General features: G+C 43.8%; 1 protein-coding gene across 1 annotated transcript; it reads right to left on the bottom strand.

Annotated features, from left to right (window-relative positions):
* Positions 1–339: 339 nt before the first annotated feature.
* Positions 340–16,516, bottom strand: KLF9 (KLF transcription factor 9). The gene is made up of 2 exons (XM_077474955.1): positions 15,394–16,516; positions 340–8,963 (listed from the first exon to the last, which is right to left on the bottom strand). Exons 1-2 carry the CDS (start codon positions 15,953–15,955, stop codon positions 8,734–8,736), a joined length of 792 nt encoding a protein of 263 aa, XP_077331081.1. The 5' UTR covers positions 15,956–16,516; the 3' UTR covers positions 340–8,733.
* Between the last annotated feature and the right edge of the window lie 4,643 nt (positions 16,517–21,159).

Here is a 21,159-nt window from a genome sequence, read left to right as displayed (position 1 = left end):
ACTGTGCTAGAGCACCCTCCTTTCTCAAAGCCACCAATCCAATTCAAAATGACTTTAAAAGTCTGAATGTAAAGATACAAGTAGTAGTAAAGCAAGAGAGAGGAAGTTACTCAGCACAGGCCTCCTGAAGAACACTCCTATTGCTCTCTTACTGACCCCATATGGAGCTCTGCGTGTCTGCACTATGGGAGATTAAGGGTTCATTCACACCATTGCATTGCAGTAAGACCGCTATAAAACCCTTGACATTTTTCCTTATTGATCACTACTGTGTCACCTTAAAGTTAACTACTTTGTTATAAATGCTTCTTTTAACGGAAGGACATTTGACAAAGCTGATTCATATTTGAATGGCATTTTTTATTGGAACAATTTATATACACTTGTACAAAATAGGGTTGTTCTACCATTTCATTAAACAATTCCATTTGCTTTCCAAAACCAAAAAGACAGCAGAAATAACTTATGAAACTATACAAAAACATTGTAAAAATTAAACAGTTGCAGAAATGACTATGCTAGAAAATTGCAAGTTATTGATCTGCATTTAACCTCGGTAATATCTTACCACTCTTTCAGAACTAGTGCTTGGGCAGCATCTAGCCTGGAAGACTAAACGTAAGATGATTGGATCAAACAGAACTGGAATTTCCAATATGTAATTCTTCATTATTTAATGTCCTTTACAATATCTGTTGTCGCAAAATCAATTATTCAAGCTTTTTTTAAATTCTCAACAATACATAATGATCTTTTCTTTTCCTATAGAGTGCGATAACAAAATTGTTAGATTCATGACATTTAAGGTTCATAACTCAGCAGCATGCTACAGATCACTGGCCACAAGAGCTCTGCAGGACCTCCATATTATGATTTAACAATTTCCAAAAGAAAACAATTTTGCCAGTAAAGATGGTGCTTTAAAATCAGGCCTCTAATTACAAGTTTCTGGCACTAATCTCCAGTGGAATACCAGTTTTCCCTTTTCTAAAAAAGAAATCCTTGTTGCTGCAAAGCAAAATATACAATAATTGCAGAATTCTATATAGATACTTCACACACATTTGCATTTTAAGTCTACTTTTATTTGGCGTAAATATCCTGTTGAAGGCCCCACCATGTACTAACTTAAAAATACACTCTCTTTGAATGAAACAGGGAGTCTCATTCTCAGCACTTTTTCTATGCTGATTTGGACAAAAGTAAGTTCATATAAAAAAAATTGATATTGGGGTGCTCAATTAATAGGATGGGGGATAAAACACATTTAGAAAACATCAGATATTGCTGAACATGTTTAAAGCAGTGATCCAGGAAATAGAATAGAAAAGGAAAGCAGAAGGAAGAGTTATGTGTTAATTACACTTACCTTCATACTGTCCTGTTTGAGATACACCTGTCCAAAACCGTAACTGCAGAAGTACCTTTAAAACAATGCTTCTTTTCCTGATGCCTTCTGCCTCTGGGCCTTGCTATTTTGTAAATGGAGTTAGTAACTTTTAGACTTCTATTGATACAATTAATTCCATTTAAAAAGGAGGGACAAGAAGTAGGAAGACTTAAAGCACTGAACTAGCTGTACCACTGCAATTTGGGCAAAGTTTTAGTAGAGCTGGATCTCAAACAGCATGGAGGTAAGTGTAATGTTTTAAGTGCACTTACCTCCATGCTGTCTGAAATCCAGCTCTAGGAAAACTTGTTTAAAGGGCTGTAAACCCTTTTAAAAAAAAATTTAAAAATAATAACAAACATATCATACTTACCTCCACTGTGCAGTTAGTTTTGCACAGAGTGGCCCTGATCATTGTCTTCTGGGGTCCCCCAACAGTGCTCGCGATTTCTCCTGGCATCGGTAAACCCCCTAGGAGAAGCGCTCTCCTTGGTGGAGGAAAAATTAAGGCCTCCTATTTTCAGCCCAGATTCACACTGCTCCGATATGAAAGTTGCTTTGCACTGCAAATTCAATCCATCTTAATGTGACTTTTTACACTCTATGGCATTGAAGTCATATCAAAGTCAGACCAAAGTAGTGCAGGAACGACTTGTGTCGGATCAGTTAAGATGGCTCTCATAGGGAAACATTTAATTTGACATGTCATGCAACTTGTGCTCTCACAAGTCGGATGCTCTATCTCACCAATGTGAATCAGTCCTTACTCAGGGAACATCAATATTGACATTTTGTTTCTATTAACCACTTGCCGACCGGCTCACGCCGATATACATTGGCAAAGTGGCACAGGTGCACAAAACAACGTACCCGTATGTTGCTGCGTCATCCGCGGGTCCCACGGACTCGATGTCTGCTGATGGCCCGCAATCATGGCACGAAGAGGCAGAACGGGGAGATGCCTACGTAAACAAGGCATTTCCCTGTCCTGCCTAGCAACATGACAGGGATCTACTGCTCCCAGTGATCAGGAGCAGTGATCTGTCATATTCTAGAAAGCCCACCCCTCCTACAGTTAGAACATGCTGAGGGAACACAGTTAAACCCTTGATCGCCCCCTAGTGTTTAACCCCTTCCCTGCCCGTAACATTTACACTAATCAGTGCATTTTTATAGCACTGATCACCTTATAAATGCCAATGGTCCCAAAAATAGCGTCAAAAGTGTCCTATCTGTCCGTCGCAGTCACGATAAAAAAAAAAAAACAGATCGCCGCCATTACTAATACAAAAAAATGCCATAAATCTATCCCCTATTTTGTAGACGCGATAATGTTTTTGCAAACCAATCTGCACTTATTGTATTTTTTTTTTTTTTACCAAAAATATGTCGACAAATACATATTGGCCTAAACTGTGGAAGAAATTTGTTTTTTTATATATTTTTTGGGGCTATTTATTATAGCAAAAAGTAAACAATTTTGCATTTTTTTCCCAAAATGGTCACTTTTATTGTTTATAGTGCAAAAAATAAAAACTGCAGAGGTGATCAAATACCATCAAAAGAAAGCTCTATTTATGGGGAAAAGGAACATCAATTTTGTTTGGGTACAGTGTGGCACGGCCGCGCAATTGTCAGTTAAATAGACACAATGCCATAGTGCAAAAAAGGGCTTGGTCAGGAGGGGGTAAATCCTTCCAGGGCTGAAGTGGTTAATGAGGCCGCTCTAGGCAAACATATTTTTAAAAAAAACATGAAACACGCCCAGCTAAATCTATTTTATAGATATATTTAGCCAATCAAAAAGATTTTTTCATTTATTTAAAAATCTTATGGATTCATTATTTACCATCTTTTACTTGATGTAACTGATTATTCTGTATTTGGGAGATCCTAAAAGAACATCCATCAAAGTGGCGTAGATTTATTGTAACTATACTGTGCCAGTTTTTTTTCGTTAACTTTTTAGCATTTATACGTATTCACTTTCATGTAGCAACTGTCCATGTCAAACCTTTTTAAGCGAATTAAGTTATTTTGACGATCTAAATAAAGGCACCCTTTTTTGTGTAGGTACAAGCAGAACAATTCTTTAAAGGTATAGACAGCAGATAACAGTGGCCAGTGATCACTGCTTATAAACTAAGGTATTCTTTACAGTGGAGGTGATAGCCACAGCATTCAAAAACAAAATTAACAAACAGGATTGGATGTTTTTAGCATTCTCTACCATGTAGACTTGGTTTATAACCAGGATGATCATCGATATCATTCTGGAGACATCAATAGTTATCTTATTACAATTTTGTTTGTAATTCAGGGCCTGTGCATGGGGAAGTAAGGAATAGAATTCAAGGTTTCTTATCACCTACGTTCCTGAAAGACAAAACAATGATCGTTATTTTATATTCATCTCAAAAACATTTCAAATGCATGATAGGTTGATATAGACAACATCTCTACTCGCCTTCTATTTTAAAGAATACTTCTGCAACTTATTGATTTTATGTCTATCTAAAACATCCCTTCCATATTAAAGGCATATTTCATTTTTTACGGTAACTATTGTCTAAGCAACCAAAGAATTAACACCCAATTGAACTTTTAGTTTAAATCGGCTAAATGTTTTCCTGGTGCGTTGTTAAAAAATGTGTGGGAAGTCTTAAATTTTGTTTAATTTACAAAGCAGCCACATATTGAGTTAAAAGTCTGTCCCCTGCCAACATGTTGTAGAGAATAATCATACCTCTCTGTGTAGAAACAGTGGTCTCTCTGCAAAGGACTGACACACGCCCTGCTGAGTCAGACCTTGAGCTCTCCAATCAGCAGGGAGCATCAACTTTTGCTGATTACAGAGCTCTAGGTCTGATTATGCACCTCTGCAAAGAGATTATTATTTCCACACACAGAACAAGGGTCCTACTCTACAGCATGCCAGCAGGGGACAGACTTTTTTACTCAGGCTGTGGTTGCTGCATGCACACAACAAACTGTGAGGCTCTGCACACCTTTTGTTCTAATGCACTTAGAATATATTTAGCTGATTTAAACTGAATGTTCAGTTGGGCTTTAAGGCATGAGTTTCCAATTCACGAATTTTCTGTTAAGCTTGATGCCTATAGCAGCTAACACAAGAAGAAAAATTAAACCATATGTGAAGTTGAGAAAAAGCAAAAAGCCCAATTGATTAAAAAAATGCAAGTATACAGAAGGACGACGGTTTGGACATTCATTGCCCAAAGTCACTTTCCTACAGTGATAATGACTAGAGGCTGTACTGTAGTTAAGAAAAAAGTGATTCATACGTATGGTTTGATTTCTTCTGCCACTCAAGGGCTATGTTTGGTTTACTTTCATGGAATGTTTACTACTTTTTGCCAGTCTTGTACTGAGCATTACATACAGTTTATGTTAAAAAAATAAGCATGATGATGTAATTCTGTAGAACAGGAACATGCATGAGAAAAATGTATTAGAATTCCTGAATCTGACATTATGGAGCAAAGGCAGCTCCATTCGATTTAAAGCCACAGCAAAATGTTATAAAATGTTATAAAAATGTTGGTTTCAGAAGTGGTAAAGACACATGCTTTGTAATTCAATCACAAAATAAACATTTCCTTAACGTCACTTAGACTAAAGTTCACTTATCTTAAACTTATAATGATGATGTTTTTTTGTACTTATAAGCTGAAACATGTTGAAGCTCTATTTATACAAGTTGTCATACTTAACCACTATAAATCCAATTTAAACCTGTAATATTTCTATACACCTTAAAGCAAGTCAGGACGCTGTAAATACAATGCTCAAAGATCTTATGTCAAATACTTAACAGACAAACATCATTTTATCTTGAAAAACAAATCTTATCTGCAACAATTACATACAGAATAAGGGGTGCTTGTGTTTGAACATTAATGCAAAAAACCCCACAAGTTTCTTTTATTTTCATAAGTCACTGTATATAATTTGTGCTTGTTGATGACGTTAAGTTTTTTTTCTTTTCTTTCTGCTCAATGTGCAAAACCAGAAATGCTTGCAGTTGTCCTCATTTAGCCTTTTTAAAAGATCTCCCACTAAAACCACATGCTGCCCCTGGCAGTAAAACAGAAAATCGTTAAACCAAACCATACAATTTTTTTTTTTTTTTTTCAATCTGGCTACCTTGACTGGAAGAATTACTCAGCTATACGAAATAAAGAATTACGGTAGGTGTTTCAAAAACTGAAACAGAGGTAGAAAGTGTATAATGTTATTTTTTCCTGACATTCCGGTTTCATAGTTTATTGAACTGTAGTGTTGTTGTTGAGTTTTTTTTTTCTTTTTCTTTTTTTTGCAACAGTTTTTTATGGCCTAATAACAAACAAAAGATTGCACACGGTATAATAATAATTTCTGGTCAAGGATACATATTAAATAAAATAGAAAACCAAAGTGCCTACTGTGCTGTACCTCAAATTGTTTCACCAGTAAACGAGAAGGATTACATTTGATAATTTAGTTATTTTTATCTAACATGACTCTAATTGCTTTTGAAGTGTCCTTAAAAAAAAAAAACAAAAAAAAAAAAAAAACACCTTTTCAGTGCAAAAGAAATATTTTCTTTCCACTGCCCCTCTAATTATTGATATTTAAATTGTGATAATGGGGGGAAAAAATGAAATTAAACACTTAAATTAAAGCGGTTGTATTATTAATGCACAAATACCTACATAAAGCCTCTGAGGCCGGGTTCACATATGTGTGGCTGCAGGTTGAAATCCGGGGTCTGGTGCTTTTCTGTTCACTGATTCAGGTGCGAATTATTGCCTGAATTTTTGCACCTGAACCGGACCCAAAAAACACACGGGACCCTTTTTCAAACCCCACCGCGGCGGCCTCGGACATGTGTGAACCAGCTCCATTAAGAGTCGGTCACATTCAGGTCATGCGGATTGGGTGTGGTTTAAAACGTATCCAATTTTCATTAATGTGAACCCATCCTTACTTTAACAAAGTATATTATGCATTGCACAAGCATAGGCTGTGCAGCCTCTAATGTTATCATCCAAGTCAGGCTGATAATAGGCTGACTATAGGACAGGAAGTCAGCTGTGCAATCCAAAATAGCTCTGCCTGCAAACAGAACACTATCTCAACATATACGGGCATATTCAATAAGACTGACCAAACAGCAAAGTGCAGTACCTCATGGTACCAGTCTGAATTCATCTTTGAGCAATAAGAAATAAAAAATGTTCCCAGCATTCGGTACACTGTAATACAACTTACTGCAATTTGCACTTCAGACCTGCTCTTTGTCCTGCCTTGCAGAATATGTCGTATTTTGACTGACTGTGGCTATTATTCAGATGTCTTTTATATTATTCTTCTTGTATTCTAGGTTTTCTGGCCCTTTAAAGCTGAATTTTAACTTTTTTTTTACCAGTCACGTACACTTATTTGTGTGTGCATTCGACACCATTAGATGCACTTCTAATGTACAATCCAGCTGGAAAAAAAAAAATCTGAGACACCAAATAAAGGAGGCACTAAAGGCCTGTGAAAATTGTACAAAATGTTATAAAAAGGGAGACCCTTGGCACTTGCATGATTATAAAACTGTCCCAAGGGTAATTATAATATTTTATGAAGGGGTTCAGAACTACAGCTAATATTTTATCCCCGTGCATATATGTAATTCTTTTAAAGGCTAAGTGAATCAGAAACATGTACAAAACCTGACTGGCCTTGTTAGTAATGCCTTGTGACATGGCATCCCTATCATTTAATTAGTAGGATAGCTATAAGGCAAATAGCTGATAGTGTGGAGTTAGTCACAACAGTCCTTTCTATTATTTCAAAAAAGAATGATTGGAGTGCTTATACTATGGAATGAACCTAACTTTTTAAGTACAGAGACATAAATTTGTAAACCGCCTGTCTGGCTAGATTCTGCATAGTTATCCCCCCCCTCGCAGCTGGAGAGGCCTACTACACCAATAAGCAGCCTCTCCGGTATGGAAAAAGTCTATAGGCGTCATGTGAAATAGGAAACATAAGGTGCAAAAAAGTCTTCATTCCATTTGGTGCTTCTGGCTACCAAATGAAGTTATGTAAACGTGAATTGAATAATTAGATCAAGAACCTAAATGACACAATTGTGACGCATTTTAAAAGAATGACACTTTCTGTCAGTCTGTACATGCAGAGTGCCGTCACACAATCAGAAAGTGCGATACTGTAGTGGATGCAGTGACAGACCATTTGCCTGGAAAAGACTACTTGCACGTTTGCACTGCCCAGTGTTCCAGTGCTTAGTCTCATAAAGCACTGAAAAGATGGCATCGCCTCTGTCAAAAGCTGAATCAAACATTCTGGTTTTGCAAAAACTGTTCATCGTTGCTATGTGAGATATAAAATGTGCATAGCAACCTACAGGTGTAATAAAATTACCCTCTGATATTATTCTAAACTTGCAGGGTAAAAGGCATATAAGTTCTTTCAGTCTTCTGTGGAGCTTTGTGTCATTCTTCAACAGATGCACTCAAAGCAGACGTAGAGACTGTCTGCCCAAAAGTTAGGTAACGTGTGAATATATCCATGGAAGGACATTTATCTTAAGATACTGCAAACTATATACAGTATGATTACTGAGTATTGCATCTCCCATTAACAGCTTTATCAACCTATGACATGATAGGTAAAACAACAAGGCTTTCATCCTCTAAGCTTTCCAGTCCTTAGTGTACTTTAGTTCCATCGCTGTTCACCATGCTAAAAGGAATAAGGGATGGCACTGGTCCTACAAAGTGCACCTTATGAGTCAAGACAAAATAGGTGACTGATGAGGTCCATAATAGTGGGAGACTAGTATTCCATCAACAATAAAACACATATTTCAAGACATTGTAAGACAATAATCCACAAGAAACCAGGTTCAAGTATACTCTATACCTGCTCGCTTCATAAGATGTATATGTTCCAAATACCATACGGTTTCATCAAAAAAGAAACAAAAAAGTATTCCCTTTATATTTGTAAGCACATGTTCTCGTACTTCTTTCACAAATGTAAAGCTGATCCATTGTGGTTTCTATTTCATAAACACATATTCATGCCAGCGCAAGCACAAAAGATCTTACAGTCAAAACCGTGATGGTACAGATTACACCACTACAAAAAATACCTAGAGTCGTGTGCCACCAAAAGAAACCGGGCAGCATTTTCCTTTAATATAACTGCTGCAGAAGCATGGATTTTAAAACTGCTACATTTCTTTTGAAAAGATGCAAAAAGATGATATGTACAGCAGCCGAAATTTTTCGTGTAACAGCTTTGTTGACTCAAAGATGCAGTATTCAGATGAAGGCTGAGCTGGACCTCTTGGACCTTTTGATCATGCTGGGATGGAAATCTGTGTGGCGACGGGCATGCTTGGTCAAGTGGTCACTCCTCATGAACCGCTTCTCGCACAGGGGACATCGAAACTGCTTCTCGCCTGTGTGGGTCCGGTAATGGCGGGTCAGCTCATCAGATCGAGAGAACTTTTTAAGGCAGTCTGGCCATGTGCATGGAAAAGGACGTTCACCTATGGGGGCAAAAAAGAATTACCTAAAAAAAGAGAAAAAACAGAACCCACTAGAAGTATAAGCAAGCTGTGGAATTAAATTGTCTGTACCCTGAAATCTTATCAGGAATCTGTGTATAGCTAAACAAAGTTTAAAGGTGATAAAGCTCCATGGAAAAGGCATTTGTTCTCCTCACTGAAGTAGTAATTACTCCACTAACCAAAATAGGAGGACCTGTACTGTTACAGCCCTCTACCCATCAGGATCCAAAAAAGCATACACATAAGCACATGAGTAAGGGAATGGGTTGTGTCTTTCAGAGTCTATACACACGTGTGCTTTGCGACAGGTTACCTTTCGGGCCTGTGTCAACAACCTTTAATTTGCATCACTATAACTTTACCATACAAGCTGTTAGAAATGTAAAAGAAAACTGCTTGACTGAAGTCAAATGCAGGTCAGGAGGAGGTCAACTGCTAGCCTCAGCTCTATACCTGTGTGTCTCAAGACTCTCCTCACTGAGTTCTGCAGAGTGTAACATCAGCTCTCCGCCCCCTTTTTTCTGACAACTCTAGCAACTTTTAGAATTTCTGCATCTTAAACAGACATAGAGAAGACTGCAGATGAACAGGATGATTTGTTTAATCTTGGCATCACCCGAGGCTAGTCACATCACTGGGTATATACAAAGGTTTAGAGTACACCTGACAGCTATTAGGATCAGGCATTTAGAGATGTCACATATTGTAGAAAGGTCATACCATAGGACCGCCAAAAGTTCATCCACTCATAATCTGCAAATGTTGTTACTTTCTTGTAATGCTGGAGACTGGCTAAACCCTTAACCCTTTATCTGACCAAACCTCTATAGCAGGGATATGCAATTAGTCCCATCATGCTCTGCCTCTGGGTGTCATGCTTGTGGCTGTCAGAGTCTTGCTATGCCTCATGGGACTTGTAGTTCTGCAACAGCTGGAGGTCCGCTAATTGCATATCCCTGCCCTATAGTAAATTCTAATATTAAATAATCCCTCTTCTGCATCCTTGCCCTATGTCAGACATGGAATCTTCAGTGGACAATAGGATAAAGTGTAAAAGGGGGTGGGATGGCCTTCTAAGAAGTGTCAATGGTTGCAGATTAAAGCAGCAGATTAAAGTTTCAAATGTCCCGTGGCACTTTTGTAATGTTCTGAAGGTACGTGCATGTGGGAATTAAGAACAAATCTTGCTTTATCATTGTTTTTAATGATATAAGTACTTTAGCGTTTATAGATGCTTAAGTAGCCATTTTTCCACATCCTTGAGTGACATCAGCCACTCTGGGAATGTTTTTAAGTTTGCTACAGATAACTTTTCTATTCTATGGTTATTATCTTCAAATACCTTAGAAAAAAGTTGTCCTTGTCCATGCATTACAGCAGTGATCTCCAAACTGTGGCCTGTGGGCCAGATATGGCCCTTTGCTTACCTTTACCAGGCCCTTAGGGCGATATTTCTTCCACTGATACGAGTACTATTCTTTCCACTGACACCAACGATGGAACAATATTGCCCCCACTGACAATGATGGGGCACCTATTCTTCCACTGGCACCAATGATGGGGAATGATTCCTTCCACTGACACCAATGACGAAACACTTCTCTTACTGACACCAAAGATGGAACAATATTCCCCCCACTGAAACCAATGATGAGGAACCCTTCCTTCCACTGACCACCAATAAGGCATGATTCCTTTCACTGACACCAATGATGAAAAACTATTCCTTCCACTAATACCAAAGCTGAGGCACTATTCTTCCCACTAATACAAACAACCGGATGCTATTCCTCCCACTGAAATCAACAATGGGGCACTATTCCTCCCACTAATACCATTAATGGGGCACTATTTCTTCTTCCACTGACACCAATGATGGGACACTATTCCTCCTCGAACTGACCACCAAGACTGAGGCATTCTTTGCTCTCATTGACACTGGGATGCATACCTCTACTCCCAATGCACACAGTCTGTCCTCCCTAAAGTCTGAAGGACAGTATACTGGCCGTTTGTTTAGGAGGTTTGCAGACCCCTTCTTTACAGGTTTAAGAGAAGGCCTTACACTTTATATAGCCTTTGGCTCCCTTTAAATGATAAAAAGTTGCGGGCTACAAATAAGCTAAATTCTGTGTGAGTGGAAATAGCGAAACCCCTTATTTCAATGTTTCTCAACTCCAGTCTTCAAGTACCCCCAACAGGTCATGTTTTCAGGATTTCCCTCAGATGAAACGGCTGTGGTAATTACAAAGGCAGTGAAACTGATCAAATCACCTGTGCAAAATAATGGAAGACCTGAAAACATGACCTGTTGGAGGTACTTGAGGGCTGGAGTTGAGAAACATTGCCTTATTTTATTTCAGGGCAAGGTTCAAAATAAGCATACCCCTTTACTTAAGTAGCATGGGGCCAGAAACAGTGGGGTCAGGCCTAGGAATAGCAAAATATTATGTTTTCTGTCCCTTTGTAACACGCATATACAATATATTTTCTTCTATCAGTAAGGTCATAATAACATGGAAAGAGTATTACTTTATAAATGGGTACATATTGCTCCATTGAGATGGGTCCTGTGAGAGCATACAGCTAGATGTGCCCTGGAAAAAAGTTCAATTTCTATGCATCAACACTAAATCCTAAGGTTGAATTATGGAAAGTAAGCACAGGCCTAATCAATAAGATGCAAAGTGCAATGACATGCAGCTATCCACCATCTCATAAGCTTTCACCTTTCAGTTTAAATTGAAAGCTGAAATGCTTAAAGCTGAGTTCCACCCATTTTACAGGCAGCAGCTACAAAAAGTGTAGCTGCTGACTTTTAATAAACAGACACTTGCCTGTCCCACGGTCCAGTGATGCGGGTGCACGAAGCCTCGCTCTTCTTTGCCCCACCCCTTTCCACAGTGCTGGCATTCTAACTGTGGGCGCACGACTGTGGCTTCACAGCCGGGCGCACACTACGCATGCGTGAGCCACACAGCGAATGGCCGGGCAATCTTCTGGGACCTGTCACGTGTCCCAGAAGATTGCGCGGGGGGGGGGGGAGAGGTGATCTTCCTTCCGGCGCCACAGTGCCAGGAGAGGAAGTGGGAGTTGGGTGCCTCTAAAAACAAGATACCCGCTCCTCCCCCAAAAAAATGACATGCCAAATGTGACATGTCAGGGGGTCACTAGCACTTAAAGCAAAAGTTCCATTTTTGGGTGGAACTCTGCTTTAATTGTTGAATGGTTGCTATGGCTTACTGCACTTAATCCTGCAAAAACAGGCCTGCTTTTGAAATGCCAGAAAGGCCAAATAAATGTTGTTATTTAGTATGTCCCTATAATGCTAGCACTTACCACAACAATATATAATGTATATCTATGACAGAGGAAATAAAAACATCAGAGTAGCTATGGTAAAGCCTTGTGTTGCTTCCTTACGTATATGCAAATGGATCCCTTTTACCTGCTTAGAACACGTGGACGTTAGTCAGAGCTCCATATACACTGCTATAGATCAGTCATAAATTCCCACAGTTGTCCTGATCTCATGATGCAGCAGTCATCCACTTAAACACTCCATTTGTTCATGACTAGTGCTGTACAGTCGTGACTAAATCCAGACTCATCAATAATCTTGTTCTCTTCTGCACATGACCCATAGCTCACTCAGCACTGCAACCCAGTACCATTATATCACTGTTTAGAAATGAGGGCCTATGATATAATTAGCACTTCTTTGCTCAATCAGCTGCATCATTTTATAGATCAATCCATAATACTGGGACAAGTGACATCAAGTAGCAGCTGGTAAGACTATACAATAGGACAGCTATATCAAAGAGCCCCAACACTAGCTTTCACAGCCAGCCCTGTTCTTTAAATAGCCATGCACAGCATGCACACTAACATGTTAATAAGATCAATGTGCAGATAGAAGTTGAAGAACAGTGATTAAAATACTAAACAAATCACGTGAGCATTGTAAAAAAAAAAAAAAAAAAAAATGTGTATGATTAGCTAGACAGCTTCGCTGTAAATGCTGGGGATCGCTAGTGAAGAGCTTAGGTTCAGATTGACCAAACCTTATGAGCACTTATGGAAACCTTGGGGTTGATTTACTAAAACCGGAGAGTGTAAAATCTGGTGCAGCCGTGCATGGTAGCCAATCAGCTCCTAACTTCAGCTTGTTCAATTAAGCTTTGACAAAAAAAAAAAAAAAAAACTTGGAAGCTTATTGGTTTCTATGCAGAGCTGCACCAGATTTAGCCATCTCCAGTTTAAGTAAATCAACCCCTTATACTTGAATATCTATAACCTTATTGGAATGTGCCCGATGCATTCTTTGGAGAAAAAAAAAAAAGTCTTTGTTTGCACCCACAGCTGTTTCATAACTTCTTTAGAGAAGCCGTTAGAAGTGAGCAAGGCTGTACTTTTCCACCGACACACCCAACCTTTACTCCTTCCTGACTGTAACCAATTAGGTCAATGAAAACAAAAGATGATTGCTCTGAGTTTCACTGGATTCCATAAGAAATTCTTCCTAATCAGCCATTCTGGTTTTATTTCACATGCCTTAAAAAAAAAAAAAAAAAAAAAAAAAGGATCAGCCTAGAAAAGACCTAAAAACTACAATTTACACTAGCAAGTGTTAAGGCTAAAAGCACTGTGATGTCACCTCTCACTCCGGGTCTCTCTATGGTACACTTGGCAGGTTGTAGCAGGGTAACTGCAATGTCATCCAAACTGATTAAAATGCAAACAAGATGGAGCTTTCTAATCTCAAAGCACAATTTGTATTTTATTTTTCCTATGTCATGTCATGAATCACCACACCCTTAGTCCAAAAGATAGGATGGAATATAGATCAAGCTCTATCTTGCAATGTGAATCATAAAGGTTATTCTGATTCATGCCTTTTTTTTTTTTACTGGTGCTGAGAACAGCAGCAAAAAGGGGAGAAGCCAGACACAGCATGCACATACAGATAAATGTGGATTTTCTGGAAGCATCCTTAATTACTTCACATCTAATAATGTATAGAAATGATGTAAATAAAGTGCTGTAGTATTTAATGTCATCATGATTCAGCTGCTGTCGGAGATAGAGCGTCTCAGATACAGTGTATGCTGTCTGAGCGCAGGCGGTGGAACAGCAGAAACACAATATCCTCAGTCAGTCTCAGTGGAAGAGGTAATATGAGGTCACCTACTTGGTATGGGAGTGCGGAAGCAGATAATGAAGAATGTGATTAGACAGTCCGCTCTTACCCTGCTGGCTCTTAATCAAACAAGGGGAAAAAAGAAAAAAAAAAACACAGAAAAATACAAAACTGCCAAGACTGGAAAGGCTCCTAAAAATACTTTAAAAAAAAAATGCTGAATCTAAAAATAGACTCTGCTTGGGAACATGTTGTTGATGTAAAGTCTCTGAATGATTTACCACTAGACTTTACAGGGACCGAACCAGCTAACCAGAGCTCAGTGCCCAATACTCCGATACATGCCCTTAAACTCTGTCCTACAGCCCCGGTACTAAGATCGCTACGAAAAAATGTGGCATTTCCAAAAGAATGGGACTTATAGCCGAGTGCCTCGTCCGTGGCAACTGGACATGGGTATGCACCTGCCGGAGAGCTCTACATTTAGTGAATGGCACCCAACCCAGGTGTAGGTTGCTTGTTAGTGTGACGTCATGCTGCAATACACGTGTAAGTGGTGGCTACCCACCGGTTGGCTGGGTTACAAATATAGGCGTCACCAAAGGGTGTTCCCCCAAATCCACGGGAACCACCTCCTTCAACCTCAGCAACACGTCGCTACAACTACGTTGCCAAAAGCATGCATGTCTTCACTGGAAGGAGACACAACTCCTTCGTTTGACTAGCTTGGGTCACGGTGCCACCGGGGAAGGGAATTGGAGGACACCAATCATTGGACATCCTCGGACTTCCAACACTTTTTAATATGCTGCAGTATTCTCCGGCACTCAATAGAGAACAGAAGATGGGATCAGGTGACACCAGTCTTCTGGTAACCTCACATTGAGTGGGGGATCTACCCGAGAGCGTGTCCTACGGACCTTACCGTGTGCTAAATTAGGTAAATCACACATGTGAACCTTGATATAACACAGAGCCACATTCCCAACCTGCAAACATCAACCTGACCTGCCTTGGATTGGAGACACACCTCAAGGAGCCACCACTGCAGATATTCAGGCTGTCCCCGTGTCCTCATTTGACATTAACAATGTGTCCTTGTTTACCAATCTGTATAAGGGGTTCTAGACTGAAGATGGTGTCACCATGATGTTCTACCCATGTTGTCTAGACAGGTGGCCATTGGTGCAAGTGGTACCATCACCCCCCTCCCCCCAATTAAAGGGAAAGGTAGTCCCTGTCTGGTTGGTGTGGGGGTGTACTGACCTGTGTGCACTCTGTAATGGGCTTTAAGGTGGGAAGATTTGCCATAGACTTTACCACAGCCGGCAAAGGGACACCTGTGCCTCTTTTCACTAGTGGAGCCGGCGGGGCGTGGCGGGGAGCTGGGCGTGTCCGGGCTGGGTGGGCGTGGCGGCTGCTGTGTGGAGCCCGCTTCGGGGCTGTAGTCCGTCCGGCTGCTGCTGCTAGTGCTGTGGTAGCTGTGGCCGGACTCTGTGGTCACGTCACTGTCCGAGCTGAGCTCCTCGTCACTGTAGTCCGGAGAGGGCAGGGGCCGGTACTTGTTTAACTCCAGCAGGCTCTTAGCTATAGTGAGCAGGGTGCAGTAGTCCTTCCAGGCTTCCCCCGGTCCCCCGTCATGGTGCTCCTTAGTCAGGGGTTCGGCCATTGTCCTGAGGTGGTGCTCGCTCAGGTGTTCTGTGGCGGCTGGTGTAGTTAGTAGAGTAGTGGGCTCCTCGTCGGCCGTTACCTCAGGCTCTCTCGTACGGTTAGAGATGGACACCAGACACTGAGCAGCCACCAAGTCCGTGTAGGCGACTGCTGTCATTGCCAATGTATAGAGAGGGATCCAACGACAAGTCGTAGAGGCGGGCAGGCAGGCAGCTATGAGTGTGTGCTCCTCCTGAGCAGCACCCAGCCCCTCATCTTCATCAGACAGCACTAGTCTGGGACCTCCCCACTTCTACTACACAATGCCCCTCCTGTGTCTGACTGCCTGCCGCACCACACTTCTTTACCTTCTTTCACAAAACTTGTCTCTGTGTGTGTGTGAGAGAAGAGAGTGCCGCGCCACACCAACACCACCACACGTGGCACCTACCGTACCCGCGCCATTGTCTCCCCCCCACCAGGGGACAGCCAGGTGCTTTGTCTACTTCACTGTCCCCACCACTACACGCATCCTCCTCAATCATACACAGTCTGTGATGAAATCTCAGACAAAGCTCTATATGAGACACACACTTTTTTTTTTTCTCTCTCTCTCCTCACTCACTCACTCCCCCCTCTCCCGCCCCTCCACCTTCCACTCTCAGGGTTCAGGCATTTCTCCTGCCTCAGTAACAATTTAACAGAACCCCACGCGTCACAATGGGATGCGGCTCCCATAGGTTCTATCACAAGGGGACATTCTATTCTGTTTACCTCCGGCCGCTTCTCCCAATCAGGGCGCCCCCCCCCGGTCAGAGGCGGGGAGACAACTTAAGTCACGGCCAATCAGGTGCCTTCTACAGTTTCCAGCGTGCTACTCAGCCAGACGCACATACACACACATACAGACAGGCACACAGCTGGCTCTTAAAAGGGCGATCCTTCACCATCTGTTCTCTTCTTCATCGCCCAGTCACCTGGCTTCGCCTTTCCACTTGCCTGATCTCTCACCAAGCTGACTCGTGGAATTATTATTGTGCTGCTAAGTGTTTCAAGAAAGCGGCTAACATCCCTAATACATACTTTACAGTCTAAAGCAGGGGCCCTCAAACTTTTTAAACGGGTCCAGTTCACTGTATCTCAGGCGGGAGGGGGGGGGCAGACTCCTCACCATTAAAAAAGCCCCCCCTGTATCACAGAACCCCCATCACAGACTCCTCTCCTTTACAGAGCACCCCATCACAGACTCCTCTCCTTTACAGAACCCCCCCATCACCGACTCCTCTCCTTTACAGAGCACCCCATCATCACAGACTCCTCACCATCACAAAGCCCCCCATCACAGACTCCTCTCCATCACAGACCCGCCCCCCACCGGACCCCCACATCACAGTGCCCCCCCATCACAGACTCCTCTCCTTTACAGAGCCCCCATCACAGACTCCTCACCATCACAAAGCCCCCCATCACAGACTCCTCTCCATCACAGACCCGCCCCCCACCGGACCCCCCACATCACAGTGCCCCCCATCACAGACTCTTCTCCTTTACAGAGCCCCCCATCACAGACTCCTTACCATCACAAAGCCCCCCCTCCTTGTATTATAGAGCCCCCCCATCACAGACTCCTCTCCATCACAGACCCCCCCCCCCGAATCACAGAGCCTCCCCATCACAGACTCCTCTCTTTTACAGAGCCCCCCATCACAGACTCCTCTCCATCACAGACCCCCCCACATCACGAGCCCCCCATCACAGACTCCTCTGCTTTACAGAGCCCCCCATCACAGACTCCTCTCCATCACAGACCCCCCCACCAGACTTCCCCCCCCTGCATCACAGAGCCCCCATCATAGACTCCTCTCCATCACAGAGCCTCCCCACCAGACCCCCCCCCACATCACAGAGCCCCCCTGTCACAGACTCCTCTCCATCACAGAGCCTCTCCACCAACCCCCCCTGCATCACAGAGCCCCCCATCACAGAGCCCCCCCCCACCAGACTCCCTCCCCGCATCACAGAGGCCCCCACCCCCATCACTAACTCCTCTCCATCACAGTGACGTGACTAGGGTTGGTGACACCTAGTGCTGTAAAATATGGTGTCGTCGTCCCCAGCACTGAGCAGGTTAGTGCTTCGGCACGGCTCTCCCCTCTTAACTAGTGATGGACGAACTTCCGACGGGACGTTTCGCGAACGCGAAACGCGAACGGACACAAACGTTCGCGAAAACGACCGTTCGCCGCGGGCTCCATTGACTTCAATGGGAGGCGAATTTCGCAAACCTTTAGGTCGAATTTGCGGCCACGGGGTAATTATTAGGGGGTAGCACGTAGTCCCACCACCTGGACAATAGCATAATACATGTATGAGGTGAATTTGGGATCGATAACTACAAGCATTTTTTTTTTATTTGGGAAATTGTTCTGACAATTCAGGACTATGGAGCTAATGAAGGCAATGGAGGAGAGGGAAGGTCAGGGACCAGGGTAGGCAAACAAGAGGGTGCAGGAGATACAGAGCACTGACAGCAGCACCGTAATACAGAGCACTGACATCAGCACCGTGACATACAGCGCTGACAGCAGCTCCGTGACATACAGCGCTGACAGCAGCTCCGTGACATACAGCGCTGACAGCAGCTCCGTGACATACAGCGCTGACAGCAGCTCCGTGACATACAGCGCTGACAGCAGCTCCGTGACATACAGCGCTGACAGCAGCACCGTGACATACAGCGCTGACAGCAGCTCCGTGACATACAGCGCTGACAGCAGCTCCGTGACATACAGCGCTGACAGCAGCTCCGTGACATACAGCACTGACAGCAGCTCCGTGACATACAGCGCTGACAGCAGCTCCGTGACATACAGCGCTGACAGCAGCACCGTGACATACAGCGCTGACAGCAGCTCCGTGACATACAGCGCTGACAGCAGCTCCGTGACATACAGCGCTGACAGCAGCTCCGTGACATACAGCGCTGACAGCAGCTCCGTGACATACAGCGCTGACAGCAGCTCCGTGACATACAGCGCTGACAGCAGCTCCGTGACATACAGCGCTGACAGCAGCTCCGTGACATACAGCGCTGACAGCAGCTCCGTGACATACAGCGCTGACAGCAGCTCCGTGACATACAGCGCTGACAGCAGCTCCGTGACATACAGCGCTGACAGCAGCTCCGTGACATACAGCGCTGACAGCAGCTCCGTGACATACAGCGCTGACAGCAGCACCGTGACATACAGCGCTGACAGCAGCTCCGTGACATACAGCGCTGACAGCAGCTCCGTGACATACAGCGCTGACAGCAGCTCCGTGACATACAGCACTGACAGCAGCTCCGTGACATACAGCGCTGACAGCAGCTCCGTGACATACAGCGCTGACAGCAGCACCGTGACATACAGCGCTGACAGCAGCTCCGTGACATACAGCGCTGACAGCAGCTCCGTGACATACAGCGCTGACAGCAGCTCCGTGACATACAGCGCTGACAGCAGCTCCGTGACATACAGCGCTGACAGCAGCTCCGTGACATACAGCGCTGACAGCAGCTCCGTGACATACAGCGCTGACAGCAGCTCCGTGACATACAGCGCTGACAGCAGCTCCGTGACATACAGCGCTGACAGCAGCTCCGTGACATACAGCGCTGACAGCAGCTCCGTGACATACAGCGCTGACAGCAGCACCGTAAGCAGCCCCAGGAGGAAGTCAGCACAGCACAGGGATGGTGTGATCCCCTCATAATAAGAACCCCCAGGAGGAAGTCAGCACAGCACAGGGATGGTGGGAGCCCCTCATAATAAGAACACCCAGGAGGAAGTCAGCACAGCACAGGGATGGTGGGAACCCCTCATAATAAGCAGCCCCAGTAGAAATATGACACCGCTCAACCTCTTCAAAGAGGAGGGTAGGGGCATATAGTACGGTGTGCTTTTTTGGGTCAGGGAAGTGAGCCAAATGAATTAAGAAGGTCTGTGTGCTTGATTCCAAAAATTGTTTATAGACATATACATGGTCTACTGATCACATGTGTTGAATTCCTCCGAGATCCATGCCTCATTCATTTTTAGAAATGTGAGGTAGTTAACACTGTGGTGAGCTAGGCGAGTACGCTTATCGGTCACAATCCCCCCTGCTGCGCTGAACGTCCTTTCGGACAGGACACTGGATGAGGGGCAAGCCAACAGTTCGATTGCAAATTGGGCAAGCTCTGGCCAGAGGTCAAGCCTGCCCACCCAGTAGTCTAGGGGTTCATCACTCCTCAGAGCGTCCACATCGGCCGTTAACCCAATGTAGTCGGACACCTGACGGTCTAGGCGTTCCCTGATGCTGGATCCGGATGACACCTGTCGATGGGTCGGCTGAAAGAATGACCTCATATCCGAAGTCACCAACACATCTTCAAACCGGCCTCTTCTTGCAGGCGCTGTTGGATTGGTACCCGCAAATCCTTCTCTGGGAGTGGGAATTGCTCCTCTGCCAGCGCACGCAAAAGCAGAATGCAGCATTTCTCGAAGCAAGGCCTGGAAGTGCTGCATTCTGACAGCCCTCTGCGACGGCGGTAACATTTCCGCCATTTTGTGTTTGTACCGGGGGTCTAAGTACGTTGCCACCCAGTACTGGTCCTTGACCCTCATGCTTTTTATACGGGGGTCCCTATTAAAACACTGGAGCATGAAGGCCCCCATTTGCACTAAAGTGGAAGCGGTGTGGTGGCCTGGCTCCTGCTCATCATCCAGGATAATGTCGTCCTCTTCATTCTCCTCTCCCCATCCTCGCACAACAGGGATCCCAGAAAGGTTTAAAGCATGCTCTTCTTGCTCCTGCTCATCCGCCCCGGCACCATCCTCCTCTGACTCCTCATCAGACTCCTGTTGTTGACTTGTCTCAGATAGAGTAGCCCCCCCTGGGAATTCATCCAGCATTGCGACTTCCTCATCTTCCCGCTCCTGCTCCTCCACAGCCTGATCAATGACACGACGCAATGCACGCTCCAGAAAGAAGGCATAAGGTACCATGTCACTGATGGCGCCATGGCTGCGACTGACCAGTTTGGTGATCTCCTCAAATGGCCGCAGAAGTCTGCATGTGTCGCGCATGAGCAGCCACTGGCGCGGTGAAAAAAAACCCAGCTCCCCAGAACCGTTTCTTTCGCAGAGTTCATACAGGTAGACGTTAACTGCACGTTTCTGCTGGAGCAGCCTATCAAGCATATAGAAGGTTGAGTTCCATCGCGTCGGGCAATCGCAAATAAGACGTCTGACCGGCAGATGGTGTCGCCGCTGAATGTCAGCAAGGCGAGCCATGGCCGTGTAAGATCTTCTGAAATGGGCCGAGATTTTCCTTGCCTGCCGCAAGATGTCCTGGACC

Source organism: Lithobates pipiens, unplaced genomic scaffold, assembly GCF_037356315.1.
Source record: "Lithobates pipiens isolate NorthernLeopardFrog02 unplaced genomic scaffold, aLitPip1_a1.2 Scaffold_13, whole genome shotgun sequence".
Classification (NCBI taxonomy): Eukaryota; Metazoa; Chordata; class Amphibia; order Anura; family Ranidae; genus Lithobates; species Lithobates pipiens.
The sequence above is the reverse complement of the archived record's forward strand: the minus strand, read 5'-3'. Positions and strand labels throughout refer to the sequence as shown.